Below are 18,464 nucleotides of genomic sequence, written 5' to 3' on the forward strand. Positions count from 1 at the left end.
TATTTTTAGCATCTGAGAAAGAGGCAAAGTTATATCATGCTCATGCAGAATTTATTCTTTAAATTTTATTTATTTTCTGTTCTTTAAAAACAATACCTGTCTTTGGTCAGTCATGGTAGTTCTTTTTAAGGGAGTTTTTAGAAAACACTGTGTCAAAGGGTATTAATTAAAAAAAATGGGATTTATGCACACTTTATTTCTCCTCTCTGTTTGTCTGTGTCTTTCTTTCATCAGCTTCACAGGTAGTGGTAGCAGCTCTTCTTTTTCTCTTTGCTGTTTTTCTTGTTCTGACTGACTTTGCCTAGAGACCCACTACGGAGTAAATACACCGATTCATAATGTTGCATCTCCATTTGGTAACTACCACCATAATCCACTTTAATTAAAAATGAAGCCAAATACATTCTTGTACGGTCAACTTATGGTGTATAACCCTTAAAAGTCACCTTTGATGTTTCAAGTGCCTTCAAAGAGAGGGTATTTTTCATCTGTGCAAAACACCCAGTACTTCCCAAATTAGTTGTCTTTAAATCAGTCTTAGGGACATTTGAAGCAAGAAATCACAATGTGAAAGGGGAATATTTATTAAGTATTACCAACCCCAGTCCTTCAAAAAACATGGGATTTGCTTAAAAATCACGATATTTTAAAAAAATAATAAATTTTGGGTCTTTATTTGCCTTCTTGTTTTTGAGCCATTAGGGGTCACTTCATAGCTTTCCTCTGCAGTTCTAATTTTTAAAAAGAAAGCTGAGGTTCTCATGTAATCACATGACTCCAGGAGCTGAAGCTTTAAGAAAAACACCAAATATTATGAGACTTGTGATTAAAATTGCAGGAGTTGCCAACACAGCTAGAAATGCATGCTAGGACAGTCAGCCCATCCAGTCAATGGGAGTTCTTCTGGGCATGCAGGAGCAGGCCTATAAAGATCAAAATGTAACAGGGCAGAGAGTTTTGTTGATTTTTTAATGAATTCCTTGGTAGTTGTGACAAGCTGTCAGAAGCAGTCTTTCCTGACTCTCAGCTGTGGATGGTGGTGGTTGGGCTACCAGAATACTTAAAAGCCAAAATATAATGGGCCCTCTTTCTATGGTGGTCAGAAATAACCCCAATCGCATTTGAGCTGTATCTCCTTTTTGATACTCGGGTGGCTTGCTGATTCAAAGGACATTAATTTGGCTTGGGATCCATTTTTGAACTTGGGACAACAAACAGTTCAGTAAAGTTCAAAACCACGTCTCTGGAGTTAGTGCTCCCTGAACACTACCGTCCAGACACAATGACTCTTTGGAGTAGCATCAGCTGTGCATGTTTCATTTCTGAGTAAGCTGTCTGGGGTGGTTGGTTTGTTATGTTTGGGTTGAAATAAATCCGTACTGAAATTATTTGGTGGAATGGGGGTTGATTGTAAAATCCTGGGCCAAATCCTGGAGCCTGTACTCAGCTTTTATGCATTCCTTACTTAAGTAAAACTACTGATGTCAATGGGAGCTTTGCTTGAGTAAAGTCCAAGTCCTCCCATGGAGGGGCAGAGCTCCTCTTCTGTGTATGGCAGAGTACTGAGCCACCTCCACTGCACAGCTCCCTTACAGTCTGGATTCCACAAAGGCCTCTCCATGGGAGGTGTGGGATCCATGCGCAGGAAGCGTGAGAAGATTGGGCAGTGTCTGCACACTCAGTGGGGGAGTGCGCTACAGTGACAGTAGCAGCTGCTTGTGGTTATGGAGTCAAATGCTCAATGGCAAGTTGAAGGCTCCATCCTGCAAACATACACGTGTAACTTGACTCAGGTGAGTGGTCCAATGGGTAGTGATTTAAATGGAACAGCTCATCTGAGTAAAGCTGCACACCTGAGTAAGTCTTCAGAATTGGGCCTTTTATTTATAAGCTGCCTAGACTACTTGATTTGCATGTACAAATTCCAACTTGAAAGCGAAATGGCTGAGTTTTGTGGCTATGTTTGTAAGTTGAAAAGGAGAATCTCTGCATTCAGAGCAACAGTAGGGGCTTTCTGGAAATATTTGATCGATTTAAACAAATTTGGATGAGCAGCTTAACAGACAAATGCTGAAATAAAACACACCTGTGAACAGTCCATCTGCTAGCCCCCAAGTGACTAAATAACACAGTTTCCCACTTCAGGCAAGCTCATGGTACTGACTATTAGATCTTGCCCTTTTTGTAGCAGACTGCCAAAATTTCATGAGGCAAATTAGCGAAGTTTAAGGCATGTATATATAATAGAAATACTGTGAGGGACCGGGGGCGAGGGGGGGTGGGGGGTTGTTTGCATCAGCCCAGGGCATATTTGAACACAAGATTTATATCTCTCTTATCCAAGTAAATACTTATATGATGTGATCTGCCAAAATGACCTTTTAAAATAATGTTTTAGTAAATGTGTCTTGATTCTGAGTTGACGTTTTTAGATCTGTTTTTTAAACTTGTATTAGGGCTTCTATTGGAATCCCACTATGGAACATCATGAGTTAATGTGGAACACATGCAATTGAAAAGAAATACTAATATATTGGGAATTAATAAAAGTAACCCCTTTATGTTGTACTATTTTGCACTGAACTCAGTTATATGGTGTGCCTACAATACCTGTTTTTCAGCTCTTGCATGAATTAGAATAGGTATAGTTATCATTACATTTGCTATTTTAATACAGTTCAAATGTGCTTCATCAGGGTCCTTTTAACGTAAAATAAATATATTAAACACTGGATCAAAATTAGGCAAATTAGCACTTTGTGTCTCATGGCACTCTTATTTGTGATATTGAGTTAGAAAGAATGGAACTCAGGACAGTGACATTGGAAAAGGAAGAGACTCTGGACACAGTCACAACAGATGTTTCAGGTAATGTGTGTTCTCTGTGGCAGGAGTGTTGTAGTCTGAAATACATTCAGTTATGCATTTTGTTGTTTTAAAGGGAAGTTCAACATTTTGAACATTTTACTAGAATAAAGAGAGCATAGAGGCTCCAAGCACAAATACACTTCCAGCACAGAGAGCTCTGAAAATACTTGCATGGTCTAGGCTTTCTTTATAAACTGTTAAAAGTAAGCAGAAGAATTTCAGAAAAATGCTGCCTTCACTCGGGAAAATGCTGACAGTTCAGGTATATCATCTACCAATAACCCAACCGGCAAATCAAAACGTTATTTTAGACAGTCAGGACCCAATTCTGATCTCACAGGAGTGTGAATTAGAAGTCGCTCCATTGCACTTAATGGAATTAACTGGTGTAAAACCAATCTGAGTCATCTTGTGGCCAGATAGTTGTATGCTAATAAAGGTTTGCAAAGTGTTCTGAGATCTCTGATTGAAGAGTTCTGAGACCTTCTGGTGCTGTAGTTGATTGGCACTGTAGGGCAAGCTAAGGTCTCATGGATCCTTTCCCTCAGAATCTCCCTGTACCTTTCTGTAACACTTGTAAGATGAGTACTATCATGATATTTAAATAATGAGATAAGTTATGCCCAGAACCTCATCTAAAAAAGAACTGTGCACTGCAAACTTTGTGTACTACAAGGTTTCTGGGACTCGACCCATGGAAGTGCTAAAGCCTCAATGAAGTTGTTTCAGTGTTCATAGAATCATAAAAGATTATGGTTGGAAGAGACCTCAGGAGGTCATCTAGTCCAACCCCCTGCTCAAAGCAGGATCCACACCAGCTAAATCATCCCAGCCAGGGCTTTGTCAAGCCGGGCCTTAAAAGCCTCTAAGGATGGAGATTCTACCACCTCCCTAGGTAACGCTTTCCAGTGTTTCACCACCCTCGTAGTGAAAAAGTTTTTCCTAATATCCAACCTAAATCTCCCCCACTGCAACTTGAGACCATTACTCCTTGTCCTGTCGTCCACTACCACTGAGAATAGTCTAGATCCATCCTCTTTGGAATCCCCTTTCAGGTAGTTGAAAGCAGCTATCAAATCTCCCCTCATTCTTCTCTTCTGCAGACTAAACAATCCCAGTTCCCTCAGCCTCTCCTCGTAAGTCATGTGTTCCAGTCCCCTAATCATTTTTGTTGCCCTCTGCTGGACGCTTTCCAATTTTTCCACATCCTTCTTGTAGTGTGGGGCCCAAAACTGGACACAGTACTCCAGATGAGGCCTCACCAGTGCCAAATAGAGGGGAATAATCACTTCCCTCGATCTGCTGGCAATGGTCCTACTAATGCAGCCCAATATGCAGTTAGCCTTCTTGGCAACAAGGACACACTGTTGACTCATATCCAGCTTCTCGTCCACTATAATCCCCAGGTCCTTTTCTGCAGAACTACTGCTTAGCCAGCTTTCTATCCACCTTATAGTCCATTCGTCCAGTCCACACTTTTTTAACTTGCTAGCAAGAATACTGTGGGAGATCGTATCAAAGGCTTTGCTAAAGTTAAGATATATCACATCCACTGCTTTTCATATATCCACAGAGCCAGTTATCTCATCATAGAAGGCAATCAGGTTGGTCAGGCATGACTTGCCCTTGGTAAATCCATGTTGACTGTTCCTGATCACCTTTCTCTCCTCCAAGTGCTTCAAAATGGTTTAGTTGAGGACCTGCTCCATGATTTTTGCAGGGACTGAGGTGAGGCTGACCGCTCTGTAGTTCCACGGGTTCTCCTCCTTCCCTTTTTTAAAGATGGGCACTTTTTCCATCCATATTTGCCTTTTTCCAATCGTCACGGGACCTCCCCTGATCGCTATGTGTTTTCAAAGATAATGGCCAGTGGCTCTGCAATCACATCCCTCAGACCCTCAGACTCATTAGATCTGGACCCATGGACTTGTGCATGTCCAGCTTTTCTAAATAGTCCGTAACCTGTTCTTTCACCATTGAGGGTTCCTCACCTCCTCCCCATACTATGTTGCCCAGGACAGCAGTGTGGGAGCTGAGCCTTGTCTGTTGCCATGTTTGCATTCAGCCTAGAGTTTTCCTTTATTGCACTAACCATAGCGTGTCAGTTTGCCAACTTACTGAGTTTTTAAGTAACTAAGTAAACAGAGGGAGCCTTCCAAAATGAGATTTGCTGCCTCCATGCCAGTGATGAACTGAAACTATACCCCTTGCTGTGTGAGCTGCACTTTACTTTCTAAACTAACTGGCTTATCACACATGGACCTGAAGTGCCTATTACATCAGTTCATAGCAAAGTGCAAGTGGTTTACTATCTGGTTTCTGGTTCTGACATTCCCATGGCAACGTCCCCCCAGTTTAGTCACAGTTTACTGCCTCACAAGTAGGATTTGTTCAAAAATTGAATAAAGGTTGCAGCATGAAAAAAGACACTTCCCCATGTGTTCCTGATGGCTAATAAATAAAGACTGAGACACAGTGTGAATCGGAGCTCTTTACTGATTTTGGCAGGGTGCAGTTTTCAAGGTTAGACCATTTAATAGAGCCAGCGATGTAAAATAAAGGAAATTAAAAGAATAACATAAACAGCTGTGGTCAGCTACATTTTAAGTACAATGAGGCAACAGAATAACTAGGCTGCAATTTAACATATGAGAGAATAAGTGGACATGAGTCAGGAAACGTGTGAAATCATAAATTAAAAGACAGTGTGAAGTGGTACAGAGCTTGATAATGATTTACCTTTATAGATAGATTTATAATATAGTGTATAAAACCTGTGTAGCCGTGTCAAGTATTTTATACCTAGTTTGTGTGTGTCTCTCTCACACACATATAAACTGGATATAAAAATACCTGATATATTACTGGAAGATCCTTTCAGGAGGAGTGTAAAATTCTTACGATGATTCCTATTTGGCTGACTCCTGGAGATGTAAGAATGGGATCTGGTATCTGGAAGGGTTTTAGTTTAATAGAACATGACACATGGGATGATTTACAATACTGAAACGACTTGTTGACTACTCTCTCTTTCCTGTTTTTATGGACCATTGGTCTAACCCAGTATGGCCATTCTTATGTTCTTATGATAAGTAAAGCTGGTAGTTAAGGTTCCTTGATACTTCCCATTATAAAACCCTGTTTTCAGTTATTTGTAACTTTACCAAATGTTAACAATTTGGGTTGAAATTTTGCATGCCAGGTGTCTGTCTCGGTCTGATTTTTGTTTTTTGTTTTTAAGTTTCAGCAAAAATGGTTCTGCCATTTCTGAGAACAAGACTAGGGAAAAATACATTATTTTGCCCAGGTTAAAAAAATTCCTATAGGAGTTTCATTGAAAGCCTTTAGCTCCCCAGGGTTTTGTGGTAAATTTGTGAAATTTGGCCTGGCCTGAGGATATGCATTTTTGCTGTTCCCTTGACAAAATGCCAAATCTGGCTAAGTTATTAGCTTTTGAAAAGTTTCAGTTTGCACATGCACAGTAGAGATGTGAGAGTTTGGCAGCTAAATTCTGCGAAGATTCCATCTATACCGAGCACGCTCCAGCCCATGGCTGCAGGGGATGAGCAGGGTTTTGCCGGCAAGTGCTGCTCCTGACTACTCTGGTACTGGGCACAGGAACTGAGAGCCAGGAGATGGTCTCTATTGTACCCCCAATGCTCCCTGGGCTGGCACTCAAGCAGTGTGGGGGAGAACACAGCTTGACTCAAATGCAGAAGATAAAAGAGGCAAATGGAGTACAGGGCATAGCAAAGGGAGTAGTGGACAAGGACCATGGGGTGGGGAGAGACTGGGACTGGGACCTGGCAGCTGGATCTGGACACAGAGGAGGCTGGCACTGGCTGGACAGCTGTACCTGCTATTTTAACAGAGGCCTGGGGGAAACACCAATGATAGGAAGATATTGAAATATAATTCTCAAAGTATTCTCAATTCCCAAAGCATTAACAAACCAAAACGGTTCCCTTACTGCAATATGTCTGATCCAGTGCACTAAATGCCCTAATAACAACTGTGTGGATGAAACCAGACAATCATCCTCACACAGAGAAATGATACAAGAGGCTGGGCAAACACCTTTCACGAAACAGTTACTCCATAGCTCACCTCTCAGGCTGCGTCCTCAAAGGAAAGCTGCACAATGGCTTCAAAAGATGCCCCTGGGAACTTGAATTTATAACTTTGCTAGACACTAAAAATCATGGCCTGAACAGAGACACCGGATTTATGAAAAGAAAAGGAGTACTTGTGGCACCTTAGAGACTAACCAATTTATTTGAGCATAAGCTTTCGTGAGCTACAGCTCACTTCATCGGATGCAACTTGCATCCGATGAAGTGAGCTATAGCTCACGAAAGCTTATGCTCAAATAAATTGGTTAGTCTCTAAGGTGCCACAAGTACTCCTTTTCTTTTTGCGAATACAGACTAACACGGCTGTTACTCTGAAACTGGATTTATGGCTTCTTACAATGATCTGTAACCCACTAGCCCCATGACTGGAGAGTTGTTAACAGCCCACTCCACCTTGAATGGTCTCTTATAATAAGTGTTAAATACTTGTGCTAAAGAATCTGTTCCACCTTGTATTTAGCTGTGGCACTGAGTGCATTTCACAGAGCCGAAGAGGAGCTTGGTGTAACTTGAAAGCTTGTCTCATTCACCAACAGAAGTTGGTCCAATAAAAGATATTACCTCAGCCATGTTGTGTCTCTAATGTGCCTAATAAGGCATTTCTAAATCTGAGCAATTAACATGAAGTCCTAGTGACAGTGTTTAATGGTGCCTTTTTTTTATTTCTAGCACAATGAGTATAGACGATGATACCCAATGGCTTGAGTGGGTAACGAAGCAGTTTGAAAGCATTGCTGGGGAAGATAAAGAAATTGACTTGGAAGAATTCAAAACTGCTCTGAAAGTGAAAGAGGCAAGTTCTTTGGGGTTTGGGGGGAGTTTGGCTGATGATCTGCTGTGTTTCTGTTCAAATAGCCAGATGTGAGCTCAGACTGTAGAGGTATTATTAGACTTCACCCTTTTGTTAGTAGTTAGTGCCAAACAATACTGGCAGATTGAAAAGGGTCTGTGGTCTGTTGTTTGTCCTGTCTTAATTAGAAAAGTGAAGCTTAAAAACAGAATGGCGGGGCTAATGAAGAAGGGTTATAAAGAGCTTTGATTATCACAGTACTCGTTGTATATTGTTAGCAGTGATGGAAACCACAGGTGAAAGACTAGGGATAAATCTTTAAGTCTTAGTCTGTTTATCTGACTAGTTTTTCCTAAGGTTGCCCATAACCATGATATTCAGCCCTTACTAAGCCAAAATTTCTATTGATGTTAATGGAAAAGTTCTGGCTTGGGTTTTTAAGGAGTTCCCCTCAAGTGTTGTTGAAAATATTTGTTCTCCTTTCTGTAGTCCTTCTTCGCGGAGAGGTTCTTTGCATTGTTTGATTCTGATGGGAGTGGAACCATTAGTTTAGATGAGTTACTCAAAGCCTTGAACCTTCTCATACATGGAGATGAAACAGACAAGCTAAGATTCCTCTTCCAAGTTTACGACGTAGATGGTAAGATTCTGAAGAACGTACTTACCCCCAGTTGTCATTTGGATATCAATGCTGCTGTCCTCCTGAGCATGAGAGTGCTTCTGCCTTCTTAAAGATGGGTGGAGGGGACATGCCATTAGCATATATTTATACGAATCGGACAGCTCAGCTGAAGCCATTCTCTAATATTCTATAGCGCCACCCTTGTCCTCTTCCAGCACAACATAGACCTCTCTCCTGAATTAAAGCAATCTGTCTGAGAACTATCGGTAGTGGACACTTCTAAACCATCTATCAAGCTTAACTTTGAAATCCATGACTTTTCAATCTTCCCCCTCTGTGATGAAGGTCTCAAAAATACCCATAAAAGGTAGCAATTAAATTAGCTTCAATTGTAAGTTCTACCTCGGTATGTTCTTACCCTAGATGCTGGAGAGGAGCCAAACCTTTAGGGCTAGATTCACCAGGGGGACTTACACACCTCACTGCTACGTTAGGCACCTAAGTCCAAACTTTAGATCATCAGAGCTACGGCTGCCTAAGTCCCTATGTTTCCATTTGTAAAGTCCCCTAGGTACCTCCGCCTCTGTCATGGGGTACATACACAGCCACCTCAGTCCTGACACTGCCAAGGAGCTCAGCACCTAACTCACAACTCAGCCCCACGGGGATTCTCGAACTAGGCCTTCCTTCATCTATCTCACTTGTGGGGCCTGATCGGGTCGGTGTGCTGAGAGACCCCCTTAGAGCACATCTAGTGGATCAGAGCCCACACAGAATTCAGCCAGGGCAGGTGGGTCCCCCCCTCTCCCCCTTTTACCCAATAGCCCAGTGGCTGCAGCACTCACCAGGATGTGAGAGACCCCGATTTGAATCCTCACTCTGCTAGAGGTAGAGCAGGAGTTTGAACCCAGATCGGTCGCCTCCTAGCTGAGTATTCTCACCACTGGATCATGGGGTGACTCCCTCCCAATCTCCCTTGTTGGAGCTGTTCCACTCTGTATAAATAATTAAATATTAATTGGGCCACAGAGAGAGAGAGAGAGAGAGAGAGAGTATGCCTACGCCACAATCAGAGGTGTGACTGTGGCATGCATAGCCATCCCCATCAATAGCAGTGAAGACGCGGCAGCACTGGTTATACAAGTCCATGCAAGATTCTGGATATGTATTCAGGTGGCTAGCCCATGCTGCCACAGCATCATTATTATTGTTATTCAAGCAAGCTACACGACAGCTAGCTTGGGGATGTCTACACATGCTGCAGTCACACCTCTGATTTCGGTACACACAGAGAAAGAGATTAATTAATGCACTGATTGCACCAATGACTATTTTAATTATTTATACATGGTATTTAAACACACTCAGTGAAGAACAAGTGCAGTCAAGGACAATAAGTATTTTGTTAACAAAACATATTTGTTCAAAAATATTATTTATAGTGAATGGTTCGATCAAAACTACAGGGGCAGGTTTGAAGCTAGGGACCTGATTCTAAAACATACCTGCCTCAACTCAATCAGATGTCAAGAATTACAACATTCATAAACCAGTCGGAGAACACTTCAATCTCTCTGGTCACGCGATTACAGACATGAAAGTTGTGATATTACAACAAAAAAACTTCAAATCCAGACTCCAGTGAGAGACTGCTGAATAGGAATTCATTTGCAAATTGGATACAATTAACTTAGGCTTGAATAGAGACTGGGAGTGGCTAAGTCATTATGCAAGGTAACTTATTTCCCCTTAAAAAGAAAAGGAGTACTTGTGGCACCTTAGAGACTAACCAATTTATTTGAGCATGAGCTTTCGTGAGCTACAGCTCACTTCATCAGATGCATACTGTGGAAACTGCAGAAGACATTATATACACAGAGACCATGAAACAATACCTCCTCCCACCCCACTCTCCTGCTGGTTCCCCTTGTTTTTTCCTACCCTCCCCCCCCCCCCCGCCCCTCCTCAGACGTTCTTGTTAAACCCTGGATTTGTGCTGGAAATGGCCCACCTTGATTATCATACACATTGTAAGGAGAGTGGTCACTTTAGATAAGCTATTACCAACAGGAGAGTGGGTTTGTGTGGGGGGGGGGGGGGGAGAGAAAACCTGGATTTGTGCTGGAAATGGCCCAACTTGATTATCATACACATTGTAAGGAGAGTGATCACTTTAGATAAGCTATTACCAGCAGGAGAGTGGGGTGGGGGGAGGTATTTTTTCATGCTTTATGTGTATAAAAAGATCTTCTACACTTTCCGCAGTATGCATCCGATGAAGTGAGCTGTAGCTCACGAAAGCTTATGTTCAAATAAATTGGTTAGTCTCTAAGGTGCCACAAGTCCTTTTCTTTTTGCGAATACAGACTAACACGGCTGTTACTCTGAAACCTGCCTCAACTTGAAATTTGCAAAGAGGTTTAGTTTTGAGGGTCATGCTTTTTTGTTTGGTCTAGTATTGAAATTCTGGTACATGTGAAATGTTGGTTTATCTACAGGCTAGGAAAAGTGAAAACATCAGCAAAATAAACGTCCCAGTTCTGACCTGGCAGTATTTTCTGCTCTGACCTAATTGAGCTTAAAGGATTGGCTACAAAACTAAGAACCAGATATCTTTCTAAGCTAATTTGTCTTTACATTTTGCGGCCAGTTAAGCATGTCTGTGTGGGTTTCATAATGGTGAACATTGTCAATCAAGATTGGAATTCATATTCTCAAAATAGTTGTTTCACATAGATCACTCACTACTTAATCTAAATTAAACTGATTTTTTTCTAATCTATCAACAATTAGCCAACCTTACCCTTGGGGCACAATTTCCCAATGAAAATCCTGAGTGCAAGGAAGGAGGCCTGTTTCTGTATCCAAGGGGAAGATAAAACTAAAAGCACCCAGGGTTTTCATAAACCCGTTCACTAGCTGTTGTGTATCCTTTTGTTGTCTTGGTAACACAGGAGCAAATGTGTTATTACTTTCATCTGTGTCAGATGCAAATTCTTGCTCACTGTAGGCAGTGGTTCCATCGACCCGGATGAACTGCGCACAGTCCTGAAATCATGTCTGAAGGAGAGCACAATATCCTTGCCAGAGGAGAAACTGGATGACCTCACGCTGGCTCTTTTTGAGTCGGCCGACAAAGACAACAGTGGCTCCATCACTTTTGAGGAACTCAAGGAGGAACTAGAATGCTGTCCAGAGGTCATGGAGAACTTAACCATAAGGTAATGGCTTTGACAGGCCCCTCTGGGTTCTTAATCAGCGCTGTATATTAGAACTGCATTTTCCTTGGTAGCACCTTGCTCTTCCCCGATTTCACAGGCTCCTTCAATATCATTATTGATGCTCACAGCGGCCTCCTCGCGGAGGGGTGTTTTTTATTTTTTCCCTTTGCAATTAAGTGTCCCTGTACCAAACCCCTCCCCCATCGGGAGAGCACGAGGCCTGGGATCCCGTCCGAGGCCTGGGGGTGATTTTTGAGAAGCAGCTCACTTAAAGGAAGCTGCATCCCTTCTGTTCACAACGGGGCTGCTTGGACATTCTCAGGGCAAGACGCCCCCCATGCTGTGCTCCAACTACACAGACTTGGCATGCTTGAGTCTACTGCTGGCAGCTGCCATCGAGCAGGGAGCTGGCATGGTTTGTGACACTCGCTTACCGATGCCCAGCGTGAGAAACCGGACACCAGTTTCCGTGCTGCTGCAGTGCAGGACTAACCATCAGAACAGGGCAGTGATGTTTAAAAATGAAGGGCCTAAGATCCTGAGCATCTCCTGCGAGGCGCTGCAAGCATCCCCTGCTGAAATGAAGAGCATGGTTGCACCTCGGAAATGCTGCTTGTCGTGTGCGGTGAAATGCTCTTCCCGGAGGAGAAGAGGCCAGGAGTGAGTCTTGCCATGTGAACCATCAGAATGTGAACGGGAGCAAAATACTGTAGTGTTCTAGACATTACACATCACAATTGACTCTCCTAATCTGTACAATTAAAGGCCCATCTAGAGCCGAGGGTAGCGGTATCACTCAGGATGGTTCCCCTCTCTCAATGGATTCTTCAGTGGAGATACCGTCAGAATGTGAGGAGCCCAGTGGGATACCTCTCATTCTTATTTTCATAAGGCGAATCTCCTGATTCCACCTAATCAGCATTAACTGAGGGACATTGACCCTTCTCCGGCATTGTGGAATGACTTAGGCACATCATCTCCACCTATTCGGTTTCCTCCTGTTAGTGGCTTACAGCTGCCTTTCTACTTTCTGTGCTTCAAGAAGTTGGGACTTCAGGGTGCCTCCAGCTGTCCATTTATTGTAGGCTCCCATTGCTCACCTTTGTGGCCATTACAGCCCCCGGGAAGGAGGGTTTGTGTTCCAGTAACTTTATCCAAATCCTTCTCCACCAATCCTGATTTATCTAGGAAGCAGTAGTGCACTGCATGAGCAGAGCAGCCCAGGTGGTCTGATTGTACGTTCAGTTTCTCTCTAGCACTGGCAAGCTTGTTGCACCACTGAAGCTTTTGGTGCCCTCGTAGTCACTGGCCGTGTAGCAACATTCCTTGGTACATACACGCTGGAATTCGTTGGTCTTCCATTCTAATAATATATCCATACCAACCAAGCCGCTAAAACCGAACCAGTGCTGATGGAGGCGGTTGCTGCGTTTGGCTTTGAATATCCTTGTTGCTGAGCTTGTCCTGCCATTTGACATGCAGGAGGAGACAACGAGAATTGAACACATCAATCCAGTGACCTTCAGCCCGCCTCTGTGCCCATGTTTCGTATCCATACAACAGAGCAGCTTTGTAGCAAACATGATGTCACGACTTCCCCACAAAGGCTGCTGATGGGCCCCAAACATGGAAGCCGCTGCTGCTATGCAAGCGTCCACATCTTACAAGCCTCCTTCAGCCCTATCTGGGACACTGCCCCCGTATTTGACAGCTGCCACCTGCTCGATGACCCATCCGGATGGGTTAATATCAAGCTGGTTGTAAGCTGGAGCTGGAGGCTGTTTGATGCTATGGCCAGGGACTTAGTTTTATATGGATTATATGGAGGTGTAAAGTCTGAGGGCAGGGAGTGTTGGCTGGGAAAGGGGCTTGCCATGGGCTGAGGCATGCACCGATTCAGGTGCCTGCACCTATAGGAACGCTACCTGCAGTCGAAACCCAAAGGAGAGCATCCTGCAGCTGCTGCCACTGGCAATCCTGGGAGTTCCCCTTGGAGAGTGGGTGCAGGGCCTTCCCCAGTGCTCTTCTCACAGCTGCAGAGCCTGGGAGCTGGTTGCTTTGTAACAGACCTCTTCCCTTCATGTTCCCTCCCTTTCCAACAGTGCCGCCAACTGGCTAACGCCCCCGACCGCGGAACAGAAGAGCCACACGCCGCGCTACTTAACCCCAGCCTACTGGCACAACAACAGGAGGAAGCTGCTCTCCATGGGCAGCTACCTGTGCCTGAATACCCTGCTCTTCACCTGGGCCGCTCTGCGGCACACGCCCCGCGGGGGCTGGGTCATGGTGGCGAAAGGCTGCGGGCAGTGTCTGAACTTCAACTGCACCTTCCTTGGGGTGAGTCCTGTGCCTCTCCGGACAGATGGGGGCGGTCACACCTCCCTCCCAGCGCTCTTGGAGGGTTCATGAATCAGGGGTCACAAGGGGCTGAGGGTAGTGCTTGCGTGGCAGGCGCTCTAGAAGAGTGAAGCATGGAATCGTAGAAATGTGGGGCTGGAAGGGACCCGGAGAGGTCATCGGGTCCAGTCCTCTGCGCTGAGGCAGGACCACGCAAACCTAGACCATGCCTGACAGGAGGTTGTCCAACTTGTGCTTAGAAACCTCCAGTGATGGGGATTCCACAACCTCCCTTGGGAGCCTGGTCCAGAGTTTAACTACCCTTATGGTTAGAAAGTTTTTCCTAATATCTAACCTACATCTCCCTTGCTGCAGATTGAGCCCATTACTACTTGTCCTACCTTCAGTGGCCATGGAGAATAATTGATTACTGTCCTCTTTATAACAGCCCTTAACATATTTGCAGACTGTTCTCAGGTCCCCCTTCAGACTTCTTTTCTCAAGACTAAACATGCCCAGTTTTGTTAACCTTTCCTCACAGGTCAGGTTTTCTAAACTGTTGATCATTTTGGTTTCTCTCCTCTGGACTCTCTCAAATTTGTCCACATCCTTCCTTGTATGTGGTTCCCAGAGGTGGATGCAATTCTCCAGCTGAGGCCTCACAAGGGCTGAGTAGAGAAGGGACAATTACCTCCCGTGTCTTACATATGACACTCTTGTAAATACATCCCAGAATGATATTAGTCTTTTTCACAACTGCATCACATTGTTGACTCATATTCAATCTGTGATCCACTCCAACCCCCAGACCCTTTCCAGCAGTACTGCCACCTGGCTAGTTATTTCCCTTCACCCCGCCTGCACTCAGGAAATAGGATTTCTAAGGGAGAGGGGATTCTTGCTTTTTCTATGAGGGCATGTAGCAGTTCTGCTCTGCTTATGTTCAAAAGGGGAAATGTTGGCAATCATTAAGACAAGTACTTTGCCTTTGTCTTTATTGAATTTCATCTTGTTGATTTCAGACCAATTCTCCAATTTGTCACGGTTGTTTTGAATTCTAATCCTGTCTCGAAAGAGCTTGAGACCCCTCCCAACTTGGTGTCATCCACAAATTGTATAAGCCTACTCCATTATCCACGTTATTAATGAAAATATTGACTAGTACCAGACTCAGGACAAACCCCACAGGACTGTGTTCTCGCTACTTTGACAACACTTCAGCTGGAAGAATCATAAGGCATGTCCACGCTGGAGCATCATTTCCAGTTTGGGTAGAGCCGTGCTAATTCTGATGGAGCTAAAAATAGAGCCCTAGGTACATCCTTGGGGCAGCTGCACGGGTGTCAGGGTCGGCTAGCTGCCCCGAGTACGTACCTAGGGTTGTCCTGCCACCTCTGCAGCTGTGGCTACGCTACTATTTTAAGCACGCTAGCTCGACCAAAGCTAGCACGGTATGTCTACCCGAGCCGGGAATTACTCCTCCAGCTCCTCTGTAGACATGGCCCAGGTTACCGTGGAACTCACTGGGCCGGCCACACTGCTCTTTGCAATGGCAGGAAATGGAACGCGTGGTCGTGTCACTCTCTGGGGAATATTTCCGAGAATCAGACAATCAAAGTTAAAAATAAAAAGTTAAAGAATAACAAACAGGAAGAAGGATATGAACTCTGTGAGAACAAGTAAAACCAGGACTGTCCTCACCCCAGAACAGCCAGTACAAAGACATCCCTCTGGTCTTCTTTAGCTTTTACTCAAAGGTAAAGAGGGGTAGGATGGCCCCATAAGAAGGGCACTGGGCTGGGACTCAGGAGAGCTGGGTTCAGCTCCTGACTGTGACCCTGGGCGAGTCTTTTTACCATCTGTCTTGTCAGGATGATGTTTCTACCTCACCTTAGCAAAGGGCTTTGAAGTAAGTGTGTTGGGTGGATTTAGGGGCTGTGATACACGGAGGTCAGACCAGATGATCTGATGGTCCCTCCTGGCCCTAAACTCTATGGCCCTGTCTCCTGATGGAAAGGGCTGTAACAGCAAAGCGTGACTGTTACTGTCGTCCGGTTCTCAAAGGTGCTCATGCTGCGCCGTTGCCTGACGTGGTTGCGAGCTACCTGGGTTGCGAAAGTTTTCCCGCTAGACCAAAGCGTCCTCTTCCACCAGCTCGTGGGGTATGTGGTGGGGGCTCTCACAGCAGTTCACACCGGAGCACATGTGGGGAACTTTGGTGAGTAGTAAATCCTCTGCTTGCCCGTGCCCCCATGCAGTAATTGCTATGATTCTTTTATTTGCAATATGCTTTGCTCATGCAACCATTCTTCTAACGTACTGTGAAAATCTTGAGTGATCTAAAGAGGAAAAACCATCAATTATTAAAATGGAAAATGCCAACTCCTCTTTAACGATGAAGAACATCAGCTACTAAAAAAACAAGGATTGAAATCTACATTAAATACAGACTTGATAAAGCAGCATTTTCTAAAGTATGGGGTGCACCCTCTGGTGAGAGGGTAATGGGGGCATGAAAGACTAGCCAGCAGGGTGCAGACAAACCTCTTCATTGTTCTCCAGGGTCTGAGCTTTTATTTAACAAAAAAGTTGGTCTCTAGGTGTTATGGTTGCAAAGAAACCGTTCAAAACACGACTCCTGGATAACCAATGTAGCCTTGATCTACCTGAATTAAAGAGATCCTGAGACAATAGCTCTGATAGGGGAAACTGCCTTGTGTGTAACTGACATAGCAACATCTACCTGAGTCTGCAATAAAAAACAGTAACTCTGAGGTGTGATTTGCCCCATTCATTTTGGATACCAATAATAAAGCTTCTTTAAATGTCAGCCTTTTTAACTGCACATCAAGGGATGTAAGAAAAGAGAGGAAGAATTGTAAAGCTTTCTCCAGCATGTCCTAAAGTAGAGGGGGGTTCTAGGGATTATCCGGGGGAGAGCATGGGGGGCATGGAAGACGTATACATTTAACAAGAGCAGGCCTTTAATGAGATACGGTGAGACTGAAGGGGCAAAATTGATTCCATATTCCTAAAGGGGGCGGGGTTCAGCTTTCAAAAGTTTGGGGAGCAATTGATTTAAGGCAGGTGTTACTTGTAAGATCAGCTCAGCATTTTATTTTCACTCTTCCCATTGCTAATAATTGTGTAAGGTTTCAACTAAGGTAGAAGTGTATATGAGACAGGAAGGGATTGGAGCTGTATGTAATCCACTAGTTCATTGTGCGTTGTCCCCCTCTAGTGGCTTCCCCCGATACGAGGTTAAAAGCTTTTTACTGTTACCAGCTAATGAAGTTTCTCTTTAGCTCAAGTGCGCCAGATTTTGGGTTCAGTCCCTGCTGAAGTGAGTTTGTGGAATATGATCCTGCTTTTAGACAAATCATTCAGCAGTCCTGACTTCAACTTCCTCTGATTTATAAGGGCACCCCTGAGGTATTTTGTGGGAGGGTGGGGTATAGTTTTGTTTTTTGCATAAATAATATATTGTATTAATAAATATAAAGAAAGGAGACATGATTGCAACTGGAACAGGATTAGTGCCATGGGGTCCCAGGATCACAGCCCAGTAAGGGAAAGGATTGCTTTGTATTCCATTGCTCTGAAAGCTTTTTTGGTCAAAGAAGGGTTAATATTACTCCATGGGAGACCTTGGTACATGGCCCCTTGTTGTTGTCATCATTGTGTATCTCTGAGATGCACTGCATCTGAGGTGTGTGTGGCATTTTACAGACAAATGAACGGATCAGGAACCGCAGCTCCTAGGAGTTCATGGCCACATTGGAACGCCCAGTATCCCTTTGTTGATCCTGTACTCCTTGTGGAAAGCGCTAATCCCTTTGGCTGCTGCTGCTCTGCAGCCCCATGTTTCTCTGTGTTTAGTCAGGCTGACTCAGATCCAGGATCGCCCCGCGCTTTGGGAATATCTGTTCACCACTTGGCCCGGGATTGGCTGGTTTCACGGGAGCGCCTCGCTCACTGGGATTGCACTGCAGCTCCTCATCTGCATGATGCTAGTGTGTTCCAGCACCTTCGTCCGGAAGAGCGGCCATTTTGAGGTACTCCCCAGCTGCACTCTGCAAGTGGGGTTTGGTTTTGCTTGTGCCCCCTCCGTTACAGTGCAGTCATGTATGCTCCAGTGTCTCCCATTCTGCATCCCATTGAGACTTGCATATTTTCTGCCAGGATCATTTTCATACATTTCTTTCCACAGCGATTCCAGTCGCAGCACGATCGTAACGTGTTAGTCCCTCTCCAGGCGGCACCGTGTAAACTGGTAGCTGATCTTAGAGTTCATTTAACTGAATCCCATGCAGCCAAACTCCTATGTAGAAAGACAGCAGGAAAAACCTGCTCACAAGGGCAGGGGGTAGGTGGGGAACAAAGCTCTTTAATGGGTTAAGAAATAAAACCCAGCAATTCAGACAAACTCAGGTAATTACATCCCTCATGAGGCCAAGTTAGGAACTCTCATCCAGTGACACTTCTCCCACTGC

The 18,464-nt window shown here is 44.3% G+C and overlaps 1 protein-coding gene across 1 annotated transcript in view; it reads left to right on the forward strand.

Annotated features, from left to right (window-relative positions):
- The window catches only part of NOX5 (NADPH oxidase 5), a 93,094-nt gene that overhangs the window by 58,299 nt on the left and 16,331 nt on the right, over nt 1–18,464 (forward strand). The window contains exons 4-9 of the mRNA XM_043523339.1: nt 7,671–7,794; nt 8,281–8,431; nt 11,424–11,634; nt 13,737–13,971; nt 16,036–16,189; nt 17,851–18,026. Coding sequence (XP_043379274.1) covers nt 7,671–7,794; nt 8,281–8,431; nt 11,424–11,634; nt 13,737–13,971; nt 16,036–16,189; nt 17,851–18,026 — 1,051 coding nt within the window. The remainder of the gene's footprint in view (nt 1–7,670; nt 7,795–8,280; nt 8,432–11,423; nt 11,635–13,736; nt 13,972–16,035; nt 16,190–17,850; nt 18,027–18,464) is intronic.

This window comes from Chelonia mydas, chromosome 10, assembly GCF_015237465.2.
Source record: "Chelonia mydas isolate rCheMyd1 chromosome 10, rCheMyd1.pri.v2, whole genome shotgun sequence".
In the NCBI taxonomy this organism is placed as follows: Eukaryota; Metazoa; Chordata; order Testudines; family Cheloniidae; genus Chelonia; species Chelonia mydas.